This window comes from Acomys russatus, chromosome 29, assembly GCF_903995435.1.
Source record: "Acomys russatus chromosome 29, mAcoRus1.1, whole genome shotgun sequence".
In the NCBI taxonomy this organism is placed as follows: domain Eukaryota; kingdom Metazoa; phylum Chordata; class Mammalia; order Rodentia; family Muridae; genus Acomys; species Acomys russatus.
This window is the reverse complement of record NC_067165.1, coordinates 26,581,557-26,606,643: the sequence shown is the minus strand read 5'-3', so window position 1 is coordinate 26,606,643 and position 25,087 is coordinate 26,581,557. Positions and strand designations below refer to the sequence as shown.

At 47.2% G+C, this 25,087-nt stretch overlaps 1 protein-coding gene and 1 pseudogene across 1 annotated transcript; both read left to right on the top strand.

The window, feature by feature from the left end:
• Positions 1 to 11,628: 11,628 nt before the first annotated feature.
• On the top strand, positions 11,629 to 17,414 carry Med18 (mediator complex subunit 18). Its single transcript, XM_051171011.1, has 2 exons — positions 11,629 to 11,703; positions 16,829 to 17,414. The coding sequence occupies exons 1-2, from the start codon at positions 11,631 to 11,633 to the stop codon at positions 17,380 to 17,382; spliced, it is 627 nt and encodes a 208-aa protein (XP_051026968.1). The 5' UTR covers positions 11,629 to 11,630; the 3' UTR covers positions 17,383 to 17,414.
• A 3,882-nt stretch (positions 17,415 to 21,296) lies between these two features.
• LOC127211237 (peptidyl-tRNA hydrolase 2, mitochondrial-like) lies at positions 21,297 to 22,360 on the top strand (annotated as a pseudogene).
• Positions 22,361 to 25,087: the final 2,727 nt, after the last annotated feature.

Genomic DNA, 25,087 nt, shown 5'->3' with positions numbered 1-25,087 from the left:
TGTGTAGCCTTGGCCATCCTGGACTCACTTTGTAGACCAGGCTGGCCTCGAACTCACAGCGATCCGCCTGCCTCTGCCTCCCAAGTGCTGGGTTGTTTTTGTTTTTCATAGTTCCTACTGAGTCATGTCTGAAACAGGACTATTAGGGTGGCAAGAATGGTGGCACCGCAGTCATGGTACATGCCAGGTATCTCACACGGGGTTTCCTTTTCATCTCGGCTAAGCCTTAGACGTTACTCGGCTACAGGTGGTGGAGCTGGCATCTTGTCTTTGTCACTCTCCCCTCTGCTGGTCCTGATGGGTACAGGATGGAAAGCCGGTGGAGAGGTGAGGGATGCTGTGCACATCTGCATTATCATCTTCCTGGCAGAGTCCCAGAAACTGGGACCTAAATCTTCTCCGATGTCTCCATCTAGAAACGCCGATGTGTGCCTTTGTGTGGCTTCTTCCTATCTAGCTAGTAGCTGATAGGCCCCATTCACCAAGGTGGTGATGCAATCAGCCCCAAGTCTCATCCCTAACAGCCTTGGCCTCTAGTGGGATTTTCCCAAGATTTCTGTAGCCATATGGAGTCTCTGAGCATTCCCTTCCCCTCCCCTCCGTTCACTCCTCTCTGCCTCCCAGTGGGGCTTTCTTGTAGTCGGCTTCTGTTTTGTTGTACACTGCTGGGGATTGAACCCAGAGCCTCAGTCCTGCTGACTAATATCCCCACCCTCATCCCTCCTCACTCTCTCTCTCAAGAATTAGGTTAAAGGGCAGGAGAGATAGTTTAAAGGTTAAGAGTTCTTTATTTTATTTTTATTTTTTTGGGTTTTTTTTAGAGACAGGGTTTCTCTGTGTAGCTTTGGCTGTCCTGGACTCACTTTGTAGACCAGGCTCCGTCTGCCTTTGCCAAGTGCTGGGATTAAAGGCATGCACCACCACCACCCAGCCTTTTTTTTATTTTTCGAGACAGGGTTTCTCTGTGTAGCCTTGGCTGTCCTGGACTCGCTTTGTAGACCAGGCTGGCCTTGAACTCATAGCGATCTGCCTGCCTCTGCCTCCCGAGTGCTGGGATTAAAGGAGTGCGCCACCACTCTCGGCTCACACCCAGCCTATTTTATTTTATTTTAAAGATTTATTTATTTATTATGTATACAGTGATCTCCCTGCTTATACTCCTGCAGGCCAGAAGAGGGCATCAGATCACATTATAGATGGTTGTGAGCCACCATGTGGTTGCTGGGAATTGAACTCATGACCTCTGAAAGAGCAGTCAGTGCTCTTAACCGCTGAGCCATCTCTCCAGCCCATATATATTTTTTTAACAGCATGAATTCCACCAGTTCTTTATGCTCTTCCAGAAGATCCGAGATTTTGTCCTCAGCACACACATTGGCGGGCTCACCATCCCCTGTAATTCCAGCTCCATGGGACCCTAAACCCTCCTCTAGACTCCAAGGGCACTGGATTGACCCAGGCACAGACACCCCAGACACAGAGTTGCAAAATAAAAACAAAAGTTTAGAAAAGCAAGTGTGTGTGTGAGGGGGGTGGGGTTGTGTGTGTGTGTGTGTTTAGTTGTATATGGGGGTGTGGTGTGGGTATGTGTGTGTTTTGTGTATGGAGGTGTGGTGTGTTCGTGTGCGTTTGTGTGTGTGTGTGCGCGTGCGCGAGCGCTATAGGCTAGCAGAGGCCAGAGAATGTTAGGGAGGCTGGCATGGTGGCACACACCTTTAACCCCAGCACTCGGGAGGCAGGGGCAGGCGGATCACTGTGAGTTCGAGGCCAGCCTGGTCTACAAAGTGAGCTCAGGACAGCCAAGGCTATACAGAGAAACCCTGTCTCTAAACCCCCACCCCACCACCACCCCGCAGAAAAAAAAAAAAAAGAATGTCCCGGACCTTGCTCTATCATCTCTGCTTTACTGCTGTCACACAAGATCTCACAATGAAACTGGAGCTAGGCTAGAGACCCCGCAGCACTGGGGTTACGATGCTGAGTTGGGGATTTGAACCCGAATCCTCAGGCTTGTGCAGCAAGCCAGGCTGGCCTCGAACTCACAGTGATCCGCCTGCCTCCGCCTCCCGAGGGCTGGGATTAAAGGCCTGCGCGCCACCACGCCCAGCTACAGACCTCTTCCAAGCCGGTTACTTCTTCTGCACTGTACAGAGAAAAGGGTCAGGTTGCTGATATACATGATGGACCCGAGGAAGGGGTTAATGGTAAAAGTGAGGACCAGAAACCCATGGCAGGCTCTCCTGGCAACCGGCAAACTGTGAGACCTCCACCTGCCTCAGAGGGCTGGCAAATGGAATAAATAAACGAGAGAGAGATTGACAGAAAGTATTTACCCTAGAGCCTGGTACCCAATAGGTACTCACTCCCTAAAGGGTGCTATCTCAGAGAGCCTCCATCCAGGAACTCTGAGCCCCAGTGGGTTAATTATCCTCAGACAGAAAACAAGGCTGACTTCCCCCCAGACGGCATGGGAAGGGGATGGCCCAAACAGGCAGTTACAGTTCAGCTAAAGCAAGAGCTGATCTTTAATCTTTTACAGACCTGCGTAATACATTAACCATTATAGCTGTCCTCTGGAGGCGGCTTAACCCCTGGTCAACCTGCAGCTGGGTGGGTTGGCTGAATGGAAAAGAACAAATAAATACAGCAGTTACCTTCAGGCAGCAAATTTTCTAAGCCACCCCCGCCCCAGATGAAATGATTCATGCTGCCTGTCACCCAGGGGGGTGGTGGTGACAGAAGATAAACTCTAGAGTCAGCACTCAGGCAGGAAGGAGCGCTAGGCACAAAACCACCTGGCAGGTCTTCCTGTGTTCCCACAAGCCAAACTTCTCAACCACGGACAGCAGTATTTATTTGTCACTGGGTGACTGGGCTACTATTAAAAGCCATGCTACAGTTCTCAAAGTAGGAAACAAACAAACAAAAAACCAGTCCAAAGGTGCAGAGTGACTAAGGCTACATCTTTTTTTTTTTTTTAAGATTGATTTATTTATTAAGTGTACAGTGTTCTGCCTGCATGTGCGCCTGTACTCCAGAAGAGGGCACCAGATCTCAATATGGATGGTTGTGAGCCATCATGTGGTTGCTGGGAATTGAACTCAGGATCTTTGGAAGAACAGGCAGTACTCTTAACCTCCGAACCATCTCTCCAGGCCCAAGTCTACATCTTTGTGGAGAACAACTTGATAAAGTCCAACTTCTTTTCTCAATTCTAACAAGCTTTTTTTTTTCTTTTGAGACAGGGTTTCTCTGTGTACCCCTGGCTGTCCTGGACTCACTCTGTAGACCAGGCTAGCTTCGAACTCACAGGGACCTGCCTGCCTCTGCATCCCAAGTGCTGGGATTAAAGGCGTGCACCATCATGCTGGGCTCTCTAACGTGCATTTGAGTCCCTGTTTACTAGGCTTCCACTTTTTTTTTTTTTTTTTTGGAGACAGGGTCTCTCTGTGTAGCCTTGACTATCCTGAACTTGCTTTGTAGACCAGGCTGGCCTTGAACTCACAGCGATCTGCCTGCCTCTGCCTCCCAAGTGCTGGGATTAGAGGTGTGCACCACCACCGCCCGGCTCTAGGCTTCCACTTATAATGAGCACACAGACACATTTATTTAGAGGCATTTCTCTTGCTTATTCTCCCCCCCCCCCCCCCCGGCTTTGGTGGGGCTGGGGGGGTATACAAGGACTTCTGTAGTCCAGGGTGGTTTTGAACTCAATATGTAACCAAGGATGATCTAGAACTCCTGAACCTCTTTGCTGGTATTAAAGACATAGGCCACCACACTCTGCTAGCCCTTGGTATTTTATCTGTTAGGCACCTAATCTATCACCAAAGTACAATATAACCCATTATTGAATTGAGACAGGATCTCATTATGTGGTCAGGCTAGCCTTGAGCTGGCAGACCTCCTGTCTCTTTTTTTAAATTTATTTTGGTTTTTTGAGACAGGGTTTCCCTGACATCCTAGTTTCACTTAGTCTTGACCAGACTGGCCTTGAACTCAAAGCGATCCACCTGCCTCTGCCTCCGAAGTGCTGGGATTAAAGGCGTGCTGCACCACCCATGCCTGGTGCCTGGCCTTATTTTTAAAATTAATTTATTTTTATTTTATGTGCATTAGTGTTTTGCCTTCATCATGTACGCCTGTGTGAGAGTGTCGGATCTTGGGGTTATCGACACTTATAAGTTGTGAGGTGGGTGCTGGGAAGTGAACCTGGGGCCTCTGGAAGAGCATTCGGTGCGCTTAACTGCTGAGCCATCTCTCCAGCCCCTGTGGTATTATTTTTTAATTTAATTGAGTGTTGGGTGTGTATGGTGTTTGTGTGTGAGGGTACACAGGGTTCATCACAGGCTGAATTGGGGAGCTAGTTCTCTCTCCCCATTGTGTGAACAGAGGACCATACTCTGCTCCTCAGGCGATCTCTTTTACCCGCCAAAGCATCTCACCAGCCCCTTATTTGTATGGAGTATTGTTCAAACAGAGAATTTTTATGCTACCAGCTGATCTCCACCTGCTGCTGTTCCTCCAGCCTCCTGACTCAGCTTCCTGAGTAACTGGCCTTACGGGTATACTAGCCCATCACATCTGGCTTGGATTACAAATGGAAACAGGTGGCCAGAGAAAACAGCTCTAAAAGAGCAGGAGGATTTGAGAGACTGAGGAGACAGTCAGCAAAGTGCTGGCCCTGCAAGCATAAAGATCGGAGTTTGATCCCCGGATCCCACATGAGAAAGAGGACCAGGGTGGCACTCTTGTATCCATTTCTGTTTAGGGAAGGAGGCAGAGACAGTGGATCTCTGGGTCTTGCTGGCCAGTCAACAGGTCTGGCCTGCTTGAGCTCTGGGACAAATGACAGACCCTGGCTCAAAAATAAAAAAGCAGGGCTGGAGAGAAGGCTCAGAGGTTAAGAGCGCCTCCAGCTCTTCCAAAGGTCCTGAGTTCAATTCCTAGCAACCACATGGTGGCTCACAACCATCTATAATGAGATCTGGGAAGCCGGGCATGGTGGAGCACGCCTTTAATCCCAGCACTCAGGAGGCAGAGGCAGGCGGATCGCTGTGAGTTCGAGGCCAGCCTGGTCTACAAAGTGAGTCCAGGATGGCCAAGGCTACACAGAGAAACCCTGTCTAGAAAAACCAAAAAAAAAAAAAAAAAAAAGAGAGAGAGAGAGAGAGAGAGATCTGGGGCCCTCTTCTGGCCTGCAGATGCATGTGCAGGCAGAACATTGTATACACAATAAATAATCTTTAAAAAACAAAGCAAAACAAACAAACAAGCAAAAACAAGGCAAGGGGCTCTTGAGCAACAATAGTTGTAATTGACCTCTGACTTCCACAGGTACTCTGGCACGCATACATATACACCCCATTTAATCACACACACACACACACACACACACACACACACACACACACGCGCGCGCGCGCGCGCACGTGCACGCGCATGAACAATAAAAAAGATTTGCACCAGGTGTGGTGGTGCACGCCTTTAATCCCAGCACTCAGGAGGCAGAGTCTGTGGGATCTCTGTGAGTTCAAGGCCAGCTTGATCTACAAAGTGAGTCCAGGACAGCCAAGGCTACACAGAGAAACCCTGTCTCGAAAAACAAAAACAAAAAAAGATTTGCAGGGAGTTAGAAAGTGAGAGAATGACAGCTGGTCACGGTCACACACACCTTTAGTCCCAACACTGGAGAGACAGAGGCAGGCAGATCTCTGAGTTAGAGGCCAGCCTGGTCTACAAAGTGAGTTCCAGGATAGCTAGGGCAACTACACAGAGAAACCCTGTCTCGAAAAAACCAAAATAAACAAATAAAAATAAAAATAAATAAATAAGCAAATAAAAATTTTTTTAAAAAAAACAGTGAGGGAATGAATCCCACAGTTCGGAGGCTGGGCGAAGCTTTGAGTCAGACTCCAGCTGCAGAAGCAGCTGAACAGGAGCATCCTTGACATGTGGAACTTATAGCATGGAGAATAGGGTGGCTGGAGTGAGTGGCACAGATGGGAACGCTTGGCAGTTCCTGGTCAGAAAGGTAAAGGGATGTGGGCAGATCATATCAGCATTTAATGGCCTGCCTTTTACTCTCACAGAGATAGGAACAGACTTGGCATCACAGAGAACTGAATTTAAATGTGAGCTCAGACATTTGCTTGCAGTGTGGCCTCTCTCTCTCTCTCTCTCTCTCTCTCTCTCTCTCTCTTTCTCTCTCTCTCTCTGTCTCTCTCTCCAAGTGCTAGGATTACAAGTGCACACCATCATGTTCAGTTCCTGTTCCTCTTTCAAATTTTAAATGTATTTAAACTTTAATAAAAAGCTTGCTGTCTCAAGTGACCCATACAAACCACTGGACATTCTTTTCTGGTTTTTGTTTTTGTTTGTTTGTTTGTTTTTCGAGACAGCATTTCTCTGTGTAGCCTTGGCTGTCCTGGACTCACTTTATAGACCGGGCTGACCTTGAATTTACAGAGATCCACCTGCCTCTGCCTCTCGAGTGCTAGGATTAAATGAGTGTGCCACCACCACCCGGCGACATTCCACTCTGAAATTAGCATCTATGTGGGAAAAGGCCTCCTCTGATCGTGGCCACACAGAGTGCTTCTCATTCGTCTGATCTTGTGGGAGAAAAAAGGAAAAACAAAAAACAAAAAAACAAAACAAAAACTCTACCATGGCTTCAGCCACACAGGCAGAGATCTAGACAATTCTGGCTTTATCTTCTCTCTCCTCCCTCCACTGGCTAGTCATCAAACCTGCTCTTCTTCTTCTTCCTTCTCCTCCTCCATCTTTTCTTTTCCATTTGGACAGAGTCTTAGGGCAGGAGCTACAGTTTAGTTAGTGGTAAAATACTCATCTCAAATGCATGACCCCTTACATTCAGTCTCTAGTATGTAAAAAAAAAAAAAAAAAAATCCCCGAAGATGCTGGGTCTTATGCACGCCGAGCCGGACTCAAGGGAAGTTCAACTTCTAATATTCTTGCCTCGTGTGCATCACCCTGGATTCAAACCAGAACTTAATATATGCAGGTCAAGAATGGTACCAAGTCCCCTCACCGCCATTTGATGATGGCCTTTATATTTCAGGGGTGGGGGATAGAGTCTGATCAGGTAGGCCATGTAAGCTGCAGAGATCTGGCTGCCTTTGCCTCCTAAGTGCTGGAATTTAAAGGCATGTGCCATGATGCCCTGCTTATTACGCCTTTTAAGTGACACGTGTGCCACAGCATAGCTATGGAAGTCAGAACACAGCTTCTGGGGAGCCTCTCACTCCGACCGTTGGGTCCCCGACAGCCAATGCAACTTATCAGGCTTCGTGCCAGACATTTTTTACCCACTACGACATCTTGGCAGCCTTTTATTGTTTTGTTTTGTTTTAACTAGCATGTATTAATTATACATAATAATGGGTTTCATAAGACATTTCCGTAAGTGTACAGAATGTGTTTTGGTCGGGCCATACCTATGTTACTAATCTCTCTAGCCCCCTCCTAGTTCCACTCACGTCCCCACCCCTTCCCAAGCAGTCTCCCTCTCTCCTTCCATGTTGGTTTTCCCCAATGCATTTCACTAGGCTTGCTCTTACAGGAGCATGTGCACTGTACCGTAGCTTCCAGCACTGAAGCAAATGTCTCTCCTTCCCCAATTAAACATTAATTGCCTCTAAGTCTTCAGGGATGGGTGGGTCCCCACCCCCTCAAGCCTCTCCCTCCTTTCTGACAGGGATGGGCCCAATCTTAAGCAGCTCCAAGTAAGCACAATTACTTGGAGTTCAAAAGGCCCCTGGCCACATCATGCCCGGAAGTCAGCGTTTTTGACACCCAGCACCACCTCCCCTTCCTCAGGCCTCTTCTATGATGATCTCTGAGCTTTGGAGGAGGTATTATATACACCCCATTCGTGGCTAAGCACCCCACTCGTGGCTAAGCACTCAACAGTCTCAGTCTGTCTCTCTGTCACCTCTGTCTCTTTGTTATTTTTGAGACAGAGTTTCTCCAGGCTGTCCTGGAACTCTGTAGACCAGGCTGGCCTCGAACTCGTAAAGATCCTGCTGCATCTGCCTCCTTGAGTGCTGGGATTATAAGTTTGTGGACCTGCACCCAGCATTTTCTATTCTCTCTCTCTCTCTCTCTCTCTCTCTCTCTCTCTCTCTCTCTCTCTCTGTTTGGTTTTACAAGACAGGGTTTCTCTGTGTTAGCCTTGGCTGTCTTGGACTTACTTTGTAGACCAGGCTGGCCTCGAACTCACAGCGATCCGCCTGCCTCTGCCTCCCAAGTGCTGGGATTAAAGGCATGTGCCACCGTGTCTGGCGCAACCGGAATTTTTCTTAATGTTAAATTGTCATCCCAAATGAACGCTATCAGTGATGGCACAGATAACCTACCGACCCAGACCACTACTCCATGAGTAGAAGAAAAGACTTATGGGAGACCAAATGGTCAGGACCATGGGGGCAAGAGCAGAAAGAAGAGCAAAATGGCAGAAAAGCAAGCAGCTTTTATATGCCGGTGAGCAGGATGGGGATCTGAGCCGATACAGGCTGCCCAGACTGACAGCGAACTAGGTCTCCTTGCCCAAAGGTAGTTGACCTTTGGGGGTGGGGGTATTAAGGGAGGTTTTTGGAGGATTAAGGGGGGGTTCACTTTACTCTATCCCATGTGTGTTTGGCCTTATGAACAGAGTTCAACGAATACTTGTTGAGTTTAAATTTTTCATTTATTATTTACTTACTTAATGTATATGTATGCATGTGCCTGAATGTATGTATGTGTGCCACACATGTCCTCTCTAGGTGCCCATGGATGACAGATGAGGGTGTCAGATCCCTTGGAATTAGAGTCGCAGGTGGTTGTGAGACTGAACCCAAGTGGTCTGCAAAAGCAGCGAATGGAATGCTCTTAACTGCTTAGGCGTCCACTCAGCCCTTATTTATTTATTTATATTTTATGCGTTATGAGTGCTTTGCAAGCATTGTGTGTATGTGTGGCACATGGAGGCAGTGCCCGAGGAGGTCAGAAGAGAGAATGGATCCCTTGGAAGGGCGATTACAAATGGTTGTTAGCCACTCTGTGCGGTGTTGGGGACCTGTGCGAGAGCAGCGGGCGCTCTGAACCGCCGAGCCATCTCTCCAGCTCTTATTTAGTTTTTGAAATGTCTCACTCAGTGTTCTTTAAACCTTGAATGGTTCCGCTGGAGAGATCCTTACCGCAGCCTCTTGAGGGTCTCAGATTCGGACTGTGCCCGGTCCCGAGTATTTAAAATCATAGTATGCACAGTCGATTGAACGAGTTTGCTGTTGTTTCGTACTAAACTTGTGGCCTTGCACATGTCAGGCAAGGCTCTAGCACTGGGTTGTTGCTCCAGGCTCTTAAAAGCACACAAACTACTAAGTGCTACTGCTGAGGTCTATACTGAACAACGCTGTGCTTAGTACTTCAAATTAATAACATACTCGCCTTCTTTTTCATTCTTTCCCTCCTCGCTCCCCCCAATGGCTGACTTCAAGATTTAAATATTGTATCCAATCAGTTTCAAGAGATCTGATCAAAACATCCAGGTCACCGAAGCCGGAAAACTTATCCTAGAGCTGCCCTATGACGTAAAGCTCTGCAGTTAACAGAGTGCACCACTCTAGAATAGGACCCCATTGCGCGAGCCGCAGCGCCGCATTGAGCACATGCGCGCTTGCACTCGGGTGCCAGAAGGCGGTCGCGTTCCTTGCTCTCTCGGCACCCGTACTTCCAGGGCCTGCAGTGGAGAAGTTTCCTGTCCGTCAGCTTCCTACCGGAAGTGCGGAAAGGAGTCTGTTTAGCTGTTTGACTGGATCTCAGCTGGCGGGATCTGTGCGTTTTGGGGGCGCAGATTGCGGGAGCGCACGCGTGGATTCAAGTACACCCTTGCAGGGTTCTGTTGCGTGAACGGAGGTGGGTTACTAGAGTAAGTGCACACGTGTCCCGGATCCCGCGTGGGAGGGACGGCTCCATCACGTTCACTTCATCTTCCCCGCCGGACTCGTTTGAAAAGGCGTTTTCAGCGAGGCCAGCCTGGTCTGCAAATCAAGCCCAGGACAGCCAAGGCTACACAGAGAGACCCTGTCTCAAAAAAGCCAAAAACAAACAAACAAAAAGAATAAAAATAAAATAATAGCTGGGCGTGGTGGCGCACGCCTTTAATCCCAGCACTCGGGAGGCAGAGGCAGGCGGATCGCTGTGAGTTCGAGGCCAGCCTGGTCTACAATGTAAGTGCAGGACAGCCAAGGCTACACAGAGAAACCCTGTCTCAAAATAAATAAATAAATAAATAAATAAATAAAATAATAAATAATAAAAAAAGAAAGGCGTTTTCAGAAAGGCAGAATCCAGTTCTGGTCTGATTTCCGGTATGCCCTGGGGCCAAGATGCCCCACGGCCTCCAGATACTGCTTAGATCACTTTCAGATCTTTTGTTTTGGGGGTTTTGAGAGGGTCACACTGTGGTGTCCTAGTTGGCCGGAATTTGCTATATAGACCATTCTGGCCTCAGACTTGCAGCCGTTTTCCTAACTCTTGCTCCCGAGTGTTGGCATTACAGATGTATTCCCAACACGGCCGGCTTTTATTTCTTTATATTTAGAAACGGAGCCTCAAGCCGGGAGGTGGTGGCGCACGCCGCCTTTAATCCCAGCACTTGGGAGACGGAGACAGGCTGATGTCCGTGAGTTCGAGGCCAGCCAGGTCTACAGAGCGAGTTCCAGGACAGCCAGAGCAATTACACATAGAAACCCTGTCTAGAAACACCAAAAAAAGAAACGAAGCCTCTCTGTAGCCCAACGTGATTTCACCTTTGAAAAACTTAGTTGTATGTCGGTAGGTTTAATTTGAGCCACATAGCTTGTGGGGAGAGGGGAGCTGTGTGGTTAAATGCCCTGGGTCTTTGTTTTTGTTTTGTTTTTCGAGACAGAGTCTCTCTGTGTTAGCCTTGACTGTCCTGGACTCACTTTGTAGACCAGGCTGGCCTCGAACTCACAGCGATCCACCTGCCTCTGCCTCCTAAGTGCTGGGACTAAAGGTGTGTGCCACCATGCCCGGCTAATGCCCTGGTCTTTTTTTTTTTTTTTTTTTTTTTTTTTTTTTTTGGTTTTTCGAGACAGGGTTTCTCTGTGTAGCCTTGGCCGTCCTGGACTCACTTTGTAGACCAGGCTGGCCTTGAACTCACAGCGATCCGCCTGCCTCTGCCTCCCGAGTGCTGGGATTAAAGGCGTGCGCCACCATGCCCACCACCATGCCCGGCTAATGCCCTGGTCTTTTAAAAGGACAGTAGGTTCCAGAGCAAGAGCTTGCACAGCTGCCTCAAGATTACATAGAAAACTCTGAGAGAGCTCCGACCTTGAGACTAGATAGTTTTGCGGTATCACCGTGGCCAGAGCTCTTTTGTTGCTGTGTCATCCTTTCTGGGAACTGGTCGCTTAAGCAGATGTTCAACGTTATGAATGAAGGACTCTTGATTTCAAGGCCTGTGCCACTGCAGATCCGCTGGGCCACACCTTCTCCGCTCCAGTGTATGGACAAGTGTGACTCTTCCAGGTGGATCCCGAACTTACCCGATTGGAAGATCTGTTTCCAGTTCTGTGGTCCGGAACCTCGTTAGAGGCATCATGGAGGCACCACCAGTCACCATGATGCCCGTCACCGGGGGCACCATCAACATGATGGAGTACCTCCTGCAGGGTAAGTGAGTACCAAGTTTTTGGGTTTTGTTTTTTGTTTTTTTTTCTGGTCAGAGTAGGTAGAGATGACATAGAGGCAGCCTCATGGTTCCTGTCATGCGGTAAGTAATTATGTTTAAAAGGGGATGGGCGGGAAGGTGGCTCAGTGTCCAGAGACTCACATGTAGACCGAGGTGGCCTCAAGTGCCTGGGGTAACAGGTGTGTGCAACACTTGGTTATATTCTCTTTCTCTCTCTCTCTCTTTCTCCCTCTGACTCCCTCTCTCCCTCCCTCTTTTCTTTTTGGTTTCTCTAGACAGGGTTTCTCTGTGTAGCCCTGGCTATCCTAGAACTCCCCCTCCGTAGACCAGGCTGGCCTCGAACTCAGAGCACTAGGATTACAGGTGTGTGCCATCCACTGCCAGGCTTCATTTATTGTCTTTCATCTTGAAAAATTAAAACTCTGTATTTATTAAACACCGATTCCCCCTCTCTCCTGGCCCTCACTAATTCCCTTCCCACTTTGTGTCCCCTACTGATGGGTTAGTGCCTCATGTAAGTGAGGTGACCGGTTCTGTGGCTGGATTATTTCCTCTAGCACTGTTGGCCTTGACAGAGTTATGTCCTTGTCAGAATTAATTTATATTGTTTTTGGGAAACAAAGTCTCAGGCCGGGCGGTGATGCCTTTAATCCAGCACTCAGGAGGCAGAGGCAAGCAGATTGCTGTGAGTTCGAGGCCAGCCTGGCCTACAAAGTGAGTCCAGGACAGCCAAGGCTACACAGACAGACCCTGTCTCGAAAACCTGAAGAGAAAAAAAAAGAATTAGTATTATTTCATTGTTTATTCTTATCAGTGTGTTTGTCAGTAAGTTCCTGCTTTTTGTTGCTCGGTAGCCCCCCTCATGCCGATACAGATTTATAGATGGGCACATCACAGTGCGCTTACCTATCCCAGTACTGTTGGGCTGGGCATCTGGTCTAACTCCAGTTTCTGGCAACAATGAAAGCAGCTGCAGTGGGTTCTTTGTTTGTTTGTTTGTTTTTGGTTTTGGTTTTTCAAGACAGGGTTTCTCTGTGTAGCCTTGGCCATCCTGGACTCACTTTGTAGACCAGGCTGGCCTCGAACTCACAGCGATCTGCCTGCCTCTGCCTCCCGAGTGCTGGGATTAAAGGCGTGCACCACGCCTGGCTCTGCAGTGGGTTCTTTTATTCTGCAGGTTCACATTCCCTTTCTTTCTTCTTCTTCTTCTTCTTCTTTTGTTGTTGTTGTTTGTTTGTTTGTTTGTTTGTTTTCCCTGAGACAGGGTTTCTCTGTATAGTCTTGGCTGTCCCAGACTCTTTGTAGACCAGGCTGGCCTCAACCTCACAGCAATCCACCTGCCTCTGCCTCCTGAGTGCTGGGATTAAAGGTGTGCGCCATCATGCCCAGCAGTGAGACAAGGTTTCTCTGTGTAGCCTTTACTGTCCTGGACTTGCTTTGTAGACCAGGCTGGTTTTGAACTCACAGTGATCCACTTACTTCTCGCTTTCCTTTTCTACTGGATAAGTAACCAGGGGTGGGATTGCTGAACAATTGCTTAGTAAAACTTTTTTGTTTTGTTGTGTTTTTCTTTTTGTTGTTTTTGTTTTGTTTTGTTTTGTTGTGTTTTTTCGAGACAGAGTTTCTCTGTGTAGCCTTGGCTGTCCTAGACTCACTTTGTAGACCAGGCAGAGGCAGGTGGATCTCTGTGAGTTTGAGGCCAGCCTGGTCTACAGAGTGAGTCCAGGACGGCCAAGACTACACAGAGAAACCCTGTCTCGAAAAACAAAAACAAAAGTTACAATGAACTCTCTGTGATAGTTCATGCCGGCAATCCCAAGAGTTGGGATGTAGAGACATGAGAATTGCTGTGAATCAAGGCTAACCTGGGCTACATAGTGAGTTTTGCATTCCTAAGCCGTATTAGATAAGACTCTGCTTTTTTTAAAAAAAAAAAATAGATTTTTGGGGTCTGAAGTTTTTGTTTTGAGTATTGAACCTATGGCCTTGAGCATGCAAGGCAAGTGACCTGCCACTGAGTTACATCATAGCCCCTTTTAATCATTTTGAGAGCATCTCATTTAGGCCGGTCTTGAATTTGCAGTATAGCCCAGGCAGGCCCTGCTGTGGACTCCCTATTTGCTAGGATTACAGACACTGTTGCGTTCATGTTTCTGAATCTCTATTCTGTGTTTGTCTGTTTTCCAGACAAGGTTTCTCTGTGTAGCTCTTGCTATCCTGGACTCACTTTGTAGACCAGGCTGGCCTCGAACTCACAGAGATCCACCTGCCTCTGCCTCCTGGTACTAGCATCAGAGGGGAGCGCCTTCATTTCTGGCTTTACTTGAATCTTGTAACAGCGCATGCTATTTTTTATTTTTATTAGCTCTGTCCTACAGACCAGAAGACAGAGGTGAAGGCCCAGTGATAACACAAGACTCAGAGACTAGTGCTGATTTTAGGAGATCACAGGACACATTTAGTGGACAAATTTAAGCATTAAGATTTTGTTTTGAGCCGGGCGTGGTGGCGCACGCCTTTAATCCCAGCACTCGGGAGGCAGAGGCAGGCGGATCGCTGTGAGTTCGAGGCCAGCCTGGTCTACAAAGTGAGTCCAGGATGGCCAAGGCTACACAGAGAAACCCTGTCTCGAAAAACCAAAAAAAAAAAAAAAAAAAAAAAAAAAAAAAAGATTTTGTTTTGGGGGCCTAGAGAGACGGCTCAGAGGCGAAGAGCACTGACTGTTCTGCTGTTCTTCCAAAGGTCCTGAGTTCAGTTCCCAGTAACCACATGGTGGCTCACAACCATCTATAATGTGATCTAATGCCCTCTTCTGTCATGCAGGCAGAGCACTGTATACATAATAAATAATAAATCTTGTTTTTTTAAAGATTTTTTTTATAGTGTATGTGTGCCCATCTGGTCATTTTTCTACTGCTGTGTGGATCCTGGGGAACCGAACTCAAGTCCTCAGGTTTAGCAGAAAGTGTCTTAGCTGATGAATTATTTGGGCGGTCTTTAATTTTTTTACTTATCATGCATGCCACAACATACCTGTAGAGGTCAGGGAACATACATGTGGGAATTGGTTCTTGCCGTTCATTATGTGGCTACCTAGGGTTGAACTTAGGTCGTCGGCTTGGCAGCAAGCAAACACCTCTTCTCATTGGCCCCTCAAAATGTTCCTGAGCAAACATTTACTTTTGGGGGTTGAACAATTTTCTTTTCTCTTCTTACTTATTTTGGGGTTGGGGTTTGTGTGTGTTTGTGTGTTTAGATTTTAAAAATTCTTTTTAATTATGTGTGCATGTATGTGTGGGTGTAGTGTGTGCGTGTGTGTCAGGGTATCTGCATGTGTGTCAGGGTGTGGTGTGTGCGTGTGAGGCTGAAGGTATGGATCCTTGGCATTTGAGTTGGGCAGTTGGAAGCCACTTGTGTGTAGAACTGAGCCCTGGTCTCCTACAAGAGCAGTTCAAACACTTGAGCACTAAGCCATTTCCAGTCCTTGAGTTTCCAGTGGTTCTGCTGCCTCTGCCTCCTGAGCGCATCATGCCTGGCTAAATAGAACGATACTGTTTTGTTGGTGGTGGAGTTTGGCTTTTTGGTTTTTTTGTTTTGTTGGTTTTTGAGACAGAGTTTCTCTGTGTATCCTTGGCTATCCTGGGCTTGCTTTGTAGACCAGGCTGGCCTCGAACTCACAGTGATCCTCCTGCCTCTGCCTCCTGAGTGCTGAGATTAAAGGCGTCCACCACCATGCGCTGCTCATTTTGTTTTTTCTTTTTTTTTTTTTTTTTTTTTTTTTTTTTTTTGGTTTTTTCGAGACAGGGTTTCTCTGTGTAGCCTTGGCCATCCTGGACTCACTTTGTAGACCAGGCTGGCCTCGAACTCACAGCGATCCGCCTGCCTCTGCCTCCCGAGTGCTGGGATTAAAGGCGTGCGCCACCACGCCCGGCTTTCATTTTGTTTTTTCAAGACAGGGTTTTTCTGTGTAGCCCTGGCTGTCCTGGACTCACTTTGTAGACTAGGCTGGCCTCAAACTCAACAGCCATCTGTCTGCCTCTGCCTCCCGAGTGTTGGAATTAAAGGCGTGCACCACTGTGCCTGGCTCTGTTTTGTTGTTTAATTTAATTTAATTTTTGTAGTGCTAGGAATTGCACCTAGAGCCTTGTGCATTAGAACTCTCCCACCTTGCAGCCACTCTCTTCTGCTTTGGTCAATCCTCTGCCACTGATCAGCACCTGGCTCCAATGATTTATTTCCAGGAAATCTTCCTTTTATGGAACAATTCTACTTCAGGAAAGAAGCTGGGCGTGGTGGCGCACACCTTTGGTCCCAGCGGAGGAAGGTGGATCTCTGAGTTCGAGGCTAGTCTGTTCTATAGAGGGAGTTCCAGGACAGCCAAAGCTACACAAAAGATAGAATTTTTTAAAAGAAAGAAGGAAGACTGGCTGTAGGCCAATGAGACAGCTGGGAGGGTAAGGGTGTGTCTTAGTCGAGGTTGTATTATTGCTTGACACCATGACCAAGGCAGCTCTTAGAAAGTAAGCAGATACTGGGGGCTTGCCTACAGGTTCGGAGGGTCGGTTCATGATCATCGAGGTGAGGAATAAGGCGGCAGGCAGGTGCTGGAGCAGAGGCCGAGAGCTGCCTCCTGATGCACTGGCAGAGAAAGAGAGACTTCTGAAAACGCAAAGCCTACTCCACATACGCCTTCCAAAAAGGACGTTCCTCCCACTCCTTCCCAAACAATCTGCCACTAGGGCCTAGACCTTCGTTCTCATGTGGGAGCCTATGGGGCTGCTCTCATTCAAACCAGTGCACACACTTGCTGCCAAACCTGACAGCCTGAGTTCACTCCGTGGGACCCACGGCTGGAAGGAGGGAACCAAGCCTGGCAAGTTATCTTCTGACCAACGTACATGTGCCGTCACGTTCTCGTATGCTTGCTGCCACCATGCGTGCATGCTTTTACGTGAATAACTACATATGGTGAGTTTTAAATAAATAGAATCCCATGGGTTGTTCCTATGGGACAAAGCAGAGAAATATTTAGTGTGTGCGTGTGTGTCTTTTGCTAGTTGCACAGTGAGATGGAATCCTGTACTCCCTGTGTTCTCACCTCTTCAGGAAGTGTTTTAGACCACAGTTTGGAAAGTCTCATCCATCGCCTTCGTGGTTTGTGTGACAACATGGAGCCTGAGACTTTCCTCGATCACGAGATGGTATTCCTTCTTAAGGGCCAGCAAGCCAGCCCGTTCATCCTGAGGGCCCGTCGCTCCATGGACAGGGCCGGGGCACCCTGGCATCTGCGGTACCTGGGACAGCCCGAAATGGGAGACAAGAACCGCCACGCCCTGGTGCGCAACTGCGTGGACATCGCCACGTCCGAGAACCTCACAGACTTCCTGATGGAGATGGGCTTCCGCATGGACCACGAGTTTGTCGCCAAAGGACACCTGTTCCGGAAGGGCATCATGAAGATTGTGGTGTATAAGATCTTCCGAATCCTGGTCCCAGGGAACACCGACAGCACAGAGGCCCTGTCGCTCTCCTATCTCGTGGAGTTAAGCGTTGTCGCGCCAGCTGGGCAGGACATGGTCTCTGATGACATGAGGAACTTTGCAGAGCAGCTCAAACCTCTGGTTCACCTGGAGAAAATAGACCCCAAAAGGCTTATGTGATTAAGAAGGTCTGTCCATCTTTGAGGCTTGTCTCAAAGTGACTGCTGCCAGCCAGGCCCTCTGACTTCAGGACGAGGGAGGGATGGTGAAAAAAAAAATTGGTTCCATAAACTAGCAAGCCTGGACCGCAGAGGTCCCCTGCACTTCCCGCTTAAGTGCATGTGTTAAAGGCTCTCCGTACTGTAGCTGGCTGTTTCATCTTCTTGACAGTCTTTTCCAGTGAGAGGCCCAGGATAACATGGGGATCTGTTCAAGTCTGTGTCTTCTCCTCTCTCCCTCCTCCTCCCCCTTCCCCTGATGCCCCCAAAGCTCAAAGACAGGGAAAGGGAATGCAGCAGCTTCTCCAAGAAAAGTCAGAAAGCAACTCTGATCACTTTTTTGTCTCTTGTTTTTTAAAAAAGTGTTTCTTATTGCTTTATTTATTTTGTATTCTTCATGTGCTCTTAACTGTCTTCTGGTTGATATACAGCATGTGTAAGGGTGTTGTGAGCTGGCAGAGTAGCTAATAAAGATTGAAAAGAAGCAATTTTGACTCTGAGGCTTAATCTTTCTAGCTTCGCACTATTATTACTAAGTTCCTTAAGTAGTTGTTATGGTTGTTTTACTGTTCTTGTGTATGATGCATGTGGGCACACCTGTACAGGGCCAGCAGCCTCTCCAGGACCCACATGGTAGCGAGAACTAACTCCTGCAACTTGTTAGCCTCTTTCTCCATATACTCCTGCACCCACACATGTGCACACCCACACACAATTAAATGGCTAGTGGCTGGAGAGGTGGCTCAGCGGTTAATAGCACTGGCTGCTCTTGCAGAGGACCCAGGTGTAATTCCCAGCACCCACTTGGTTGCTAATAACCTTCTGTAATTCCACTTCTAGGGGATCTAATGTCCTCTTTTGAACTACATAGGCACCAGACACATACTACACAGACATATGTGCAGGGGGAAAAGGCCAGGTGGTGGTGGTGGTGATGATGGCACATGCCTTTTATCCCAGCACTCAGGAGGCAGAGCCAGTCCTGTCTACAGAGTGAGTTCTAGAACAGCCAAGGATAATTTTACATCTGAAGAGGTCAGAGAGTGACATCAGATATTTTTTTTCCCTGTCAGGAAAACGTTAAATTCTTTTTTGTTTTTTTTGTTTTTTGTTTTCCTGAGACAGGTCTCCCTGTATTAGCCTTGGCTGTCCTGGACTCACTTTGTAGACCAGGCTGGCCTGGAACTCAAGGGATCTGCCTGCCTCTGCCTCTCAAGTGCTGGGATTAAAGGCATGTGCCACCATGCCCAGCTTTTAAGTTCTTTTTTATTCTATGATTTTGTTTTGTTTTGCTTTTTAGGAGTCTTACCCAGGATCCTACAAAGAAAACCCTAATGAAATATTACATTCATTTATTTAGGCCTTACCTGTGCACATGTGGAGGTCAAAGGACAACTTCCAGTAGTTGGTTCAGCACTTTAACGGTGTGGGGCCTGAGTATGGAGCTCAAAGCTGTCATTCACTTTTCCTTTCCAGACAAATTCTCTCACAGACAGCCCCTTGGATCTGCCTCTCCACTCCACAGCACTGGGGTTACAGAAGCCAGCAGCCACCTCCAGCTGGAGCCTGGGACCTGAACTCTGGCTTCAGTACTTTTTTTTTTTTTTTTTTAAATTTAAATAAATTTATTTATGTGAGAAAAACATCTGAACATCAGGTGCAGTGTGATCGATCGATCCACAATGATCCAAGGATGTCATGACTCATCTGGAAACGCTCTCGTGCAGCCTGTACGAGAAATTCTGCGTGAAGGATCAGCTGAACCATTTATCAAAATTCATGAAGCCATCTAAGCCAAATATGATAAAATATGCAATGACCATGATAAAGTAGTAAAATTACAATATCAAATACTCACTACTTGTGAGTTATAAACTACAATATAAACAAGTTAGGCTCCTTTTAAAAAATGAAAAAAATATTTCTATTACAGCCTCATTTGAAGCATTTGCAATTAGATGCAGCTTTGTACATTTTACTCTTTCGCTGCAATGCTTTCCCTGCTGTGCCTCCTCCCCAGCCCGACCCTTACTCTTACCCTGCAGCTCTTTGCCACACTCAAGACCAAATGGAGGAGAAGACAATTAAATCAGACCCGTAAGCATGCTAGGCAAGCACTGCCACCGACTGAGCTACAGCCCCAGTCCCATGCGATCATCCTTTGTAGAGATGTTTTCCGATTTCATCAAAGTATATATTTGAGGTATCCTGTTATCAAAGCATTAGGAAGGCTGAGGCAGGAGGATCACAAATTCAAGGTTAGTGTGGGCTACAAAGCAAGATCTTGTCTCAAGCCTCGAGCACGCTGGAACACACACACACACACACACACACACACACACACACACAGATTTTATTAAAAATATTTATTATGGCCGGGCGTGGTGGCGCACGCCTTTAGTCCCAGCACTCGGGAGGCAGAGGCAGGTGGATCGCTGTGAGTTCGAGGCCAGCCTGGTCTACAAAGTGAGTCCAGGACAGCCAAGGCTACACAGAGAAACCCTGTCTCGAAAAACCAAAAAAAAAAAAAAATATATATATTTATTATGTATACAGTGTTCTGCCTGCATGTACACCTGCACACCTGAAGAGGGCACCAGATCTCATTATAGATGGCTGTGAGACACCATGTGGTTTCCGGGAATTGAACTCAGGACCTTTGGAAGAGCAGACAGTGCTCTTAACCACTGAGCCATCTTTCCAGCCCCTGGAAGTTTTTGTTTGTTTGGTTTCTGGTTTTTGTTTTTGTTTGCCTTTTGTGAGACAGGGTTTCTCTGTGTAGCCTTGGTTGTCCTGGACTCAGTTTGCAGACGAGGCTGGCCTGTCTCACTTTTGGAAGTTCCTTCTTTTTTCACTTTTCCTTAATAAATCTGCCTTTGCTCAGTTAATACGTATATATACATTTATATTATACACAACACACACACACATACATTCTCCTAAAAGGTTACAGCTTCTATTAGCAGGTGTATAGCCTGGTATTAAATGTTGACAATTATAATTACTATATTTATTTCATGATTTCTTTTTAGTGGGTGTTTTGTTTTGGGGGGCGTTGTTTCTTTGTTTGTTTGTTTGTTCTTTGTTTTTTGAGACAGTCTCATTTTGTGGCCCTGGCTGACCTGAAACATTTTGTAGACCAGGCCAGTCTTGAACTCATAGAGATCCATTTTGCCTTTGCTTCCTGGGTGCTGAGATTAATTGTCTGGGCCACCATGCTGGCCATAACTCACTTTAGATATTAGTTTATCATCCAAACTCTTATATGAGGGGTGGAATACGGCTCAGGATAGACTGCAAGGTTCTATAAGGAATACTTTTTTGTTTTGTTTTTCGAGACAGGGTCTCTCTGTGTAGCCTTGGCTATGCTGGACTTGCTTTGTAGACCAGGCTAGCCTCGAACTCAAATTGATCCACCTGCCTCTGCCTCCCTAGTGCGCCACCATGCTACAAATCCTTTTTTTTTTTTGTTTTTTTTTGTTTTTTTTTTTTGAGACAGGGTTTTTCTTGTAGTACTAGCCTGCCCTGGACTCCCTTTGTAGACCATGCTGGCCTCAAACTCAAAAAGATCTGCCTGCCTCTGCCTCCCAAGTGCTGGGATTAAAGGCATGTGCCACCATGCCTGGCAGGAATACGTCTCACACACAAAAACTCACAGAAACTATCACACCAGGCACAGTTTGCCCTCATTTGTCGTCGCTACCAAAGAAGCTGAAGTGTGAGGCTCACTTGAGCCCAGGAGTTTAAGATCCAGTTTGGACAATATCAAGAGCCAGCTAAGGGTGGTGTTCGATGCCTTCAATCCCAGCATGCAAAGACAGACGCACCCTTGTTCGGGAGTGGACAGCCACGAGGTATGAGTGAGTACTGTGTCAGATGCTCTCCAAGGTCTTGGTTCTGGTGTATTTGGCTCATCCTGGTACACTCAGCTTGGCTGCTGGAGTTGCTTGTGGCATTGTGCCTGGGCAGGGGTCTCCGGAGCCACCTTGGGATGTCTCCCCAGAACTCAACAAGTGAGACAAATAGAGACCCAGAGATGGGAACAGAAGCAAGCATCTTGGGAGAGAGTGGGGAATACAAAATGATTCTTTTTTAAAAATATATTTTATTAATTTATTCATATTACATCTCAATTGTTATCCCATCCCTTGTATCCTCCCATTCCTCCCTCCCTCCTTTTTTTAAAAAAACATTTATTTATTGTGTATACAAAGTTCTGCCTGCATGTACACCTGCAGGCCAGAAGAGGGCATCAGATTTCATTATAGATGGTTGTGAGCTACCATGCGGTTGCTGGGGATTGAACTAGGGACCCTCGGAAGAGCAGGCGATGCTCTTCACCACTGAGCCATCTCTCCAGCCCTACAGAATGATCCTTGTGGCTCGAACTGACTTAAAGATGGGGAAAGAGAAGGCCGCCGCTGTCCAGTGTTCTCACGCCACTGTGTCTGCCTCCAAGCAGACTCAAGGGAGAAACCCTCGAGAGCTCAGAGTTGGAGTACGTGGCCAGCCCCAAGTGGGTCAAAGCCCCGAGGAAAACACCCTCATTGGGGCTGGAGAGGTGGCTCAGCGGTTAAGAGCACTGTCTGCTCTTCCAGAGGTCCTGAGTTCAATTCCCAGCAACCATGTAGTGGCTCGTAACCATCTATAGTGAGAACTGGTGCCCTTTTCTGGTGTGCAGGTGTACATACAGACAGAAGTGTATATGTAATAAATGAACAAAAGAAATCAGAAAAAAGAAAGAAAGAAAGGAAACACCCTCATTGAATTACTCACCATTGCAAAAATTTTGGGACTGAACGTTAAGTTTAATCCAGGATAATGCTTGACATACACAGATTGAACCAGGCTCTCGAAGTGTCCTGGGAATTGGGCCAGGACCAGGAGAACTAATTGATGAAGTCACTGGGCACCTAGAGCTAGCTGTACTAGATGGATGAGCCTTTGTGTGATGGTAATTCTGGCCGAAGAGTATGAAGCCTGTCAGTACCAACAAACGCGAAAGCCGGGCACTGGCAGCGCACGCCTTTAGTCTTAATACTCGGGAGGCAGAGGCAGGTGGATCCCTGTGAGTCTGAGGCTACCCTGGTCTACTAAGTAAATCCAGGACAGCCAAGGCTCTTGTTAGGCAGAGAAACCCTGTCTCAAAAAACCAAAATAAATTGTCCTCTGACCTACACACATATGCCCTTGCAAGCAGACATGCATGTAGTAGTAGTAATAGTAATTAATAATAATAGTAATAATAATAATAATAATAATAATAATAATAATAATAATAATAATAATGATGATGTAACAGAGAAAGAGAGAATCCTAACCAGATTGGTGGCACACATCTCTAGTTCCAGCTCCATGGAGACTGAGGCAAAAAGATTGCAGATTTTTTTTTGGGGGGAGGGGTTTGAGACAGGGTTTCTCTCTATAGCCTTGGCTGTCCTGGACTCATTTTGTAGACCAGGCTGGCCTCGAACTCACAGCAATCCGCCTGTCTCTGCCTCCTGAGTGCTGGGATTAAAGGCGTGCACCGCCACACCTAGCTAAGATTACAAATTTGAGGCCAGTCTGGGACACATAAGAAGTATTCCGAAGCCAGGCATGGTGACACATGGCAGTAACCCTAGCACTCAGGAATCAGAGGCAGGCAGATCTTTGAGTTCAAGTCTGATCTCTAGAGCAAGTTCCAGGATAGTCAGAGCTACACAGAGAAACTACTTGTCTTGATAAACCAGAAGACGAGGAGGAGGATGAGGAGGGGGAGGAGGAGGAGGCCGAAACTCTGTTCTTCCATGATCTTTTCTCCCGTTTATGCCTCCAAGTTCCTGCCCTGATTTCTCTCAGTGAGGGATTGTAACCTGGAGGTTACAAGACAAAATAAGCCTTTAATTCCTCAAATTGTTGTTGGTATTTACCCCAGCAACAGAGAGCAAACTAGGGCATGCTGTCACAATGTGTTAGTGTCAGAATTTAGACACTGCTCCTCACTGTGCAGCACCCCCGCCCCCCGCCCTTCACCCTGTTTGTTCTGTGCTAGACAGGGTCTTTCTTTCTAGCCCAGGTCGGCCTTGAACTTGAGGCAATCCTTCTGTCTTAGCTTCCCGAGTGCTGGGATTCCAGGTGTGAAGTACCACATCCAGCACTAAGTTATTCTCTTCTCTCCCATTTATAACCCCAAAATTGGGTTTATTCTTGTTCGCTTCTTGTTTTTTATTCCGTCGTAGGGTCTCATGAAACTCAGTCTGACCTCATATACATCCAAGGTAGTAAGCCTGGCCTTGAACTCACAGAAATCCACTTGCTTTTACTTCCAGACTGCTGGGAGTAAATGTAGGCACCACCATGTCCAGCCTCATTTTCTTCAGCTATATCGTGTGTGTGCACACACGTGTGCTCGCGCCCGCGCTGCCGGTGCTGGCAAGCACACCCTCACAGGCGTGCCACGGCTTGAGTGTGGAGGTCCGATGGCAGCCTGTGGGGGTGTATTCTTTCCTTTCGCTGCATGGGTCCAGGTTGGTGGGGCCTTTCCCCATTGCGCCATCTCAGCAGCCATCCTACGTTTTCTTATATTCATGATTTTTAACTTTGACTTTTCGGCCTTTAAGGCATTTGAAGTCTGTCTCTTCCGTATGGTTTCTCCTCCCTGTGATGACTTAGTTTGTCTCAGCACCTGCGACAAATCTCTCTCCAGGGCTCGGTGCTGTGTCACCTTTACCACACATTAACTCCTCAGCGCAGCACAGGCTGTCTTAAGCTCCCTCACTACAGCCCATTGGCCTTTTCTTTGTTATCTGCCCGCAGCTGGCAGGGTGATGTTTTTATTGGCTTTGTGGTGGATCCGGTTCTACCAGTAGGGCAGGTACCCCAGCTTTGCTTTCCCCCTAATAATAGACTTCGTTTTCAAAGGCCACGGCCACACACCTGCAACCCCAGCACTTGGAGGGTCCAATCTACCTACATATAGGACTTGAGGGCTAGGAAGTTATAGAGCAAAATCCCATTTTTCCCTCCATGGATAATAACTGTTCATGCACTCATATATGGGAGCCCCCATCTTCCTCTGATGAAATGAGGTGGTTTTTTGTTTTTTGTTTTTTGTTTTTTTTTTTTCATTCTCTGCTGTACCCTGTGCATGTGCAAGAATGGCCTAAGGTAGCTAGCTCTCTGGACAGTTTTTAAGCAAATGAATAAAGTGTGTGTGTGTGTGTGTGTGTGTGTGCGTGTGTGTGTGTGTGTGTGTGTGTGTGTTTGAGACAGTTTCTCTGTGCAGCCCTGGCTGTCCTGGTAGGGTTCATCTTCAATCTGAGCACTTGGAAGGCAGACAGTTGGAGCTCTATGAATTCAAAACCATATATACTGACTGCCTCTTTGGAGGAAAAGTATGCTAATTCCTCAATGCACTACAATGTAGTTTGCAGTCATAGCTAACAACACACACACACACACACACACACACACCGAGGAGTTTTCTTTTATTCTGTTTATAGAGGCATGGAATCACGCTAACCTAGAACTCTCTAGCCCAGGCTGGTCTTGAACTCATGGCAGTACATCTGTCTCAGCCTCCAAAGTGTAAGAGTGCTCTCAAGTTGTAGGGCACTTTGTTGGGATTCAGAGCCTGGACAAGCGGCTGTGGTGCAATTTAACCAAAGCGGATCTGGCCTCTGGGT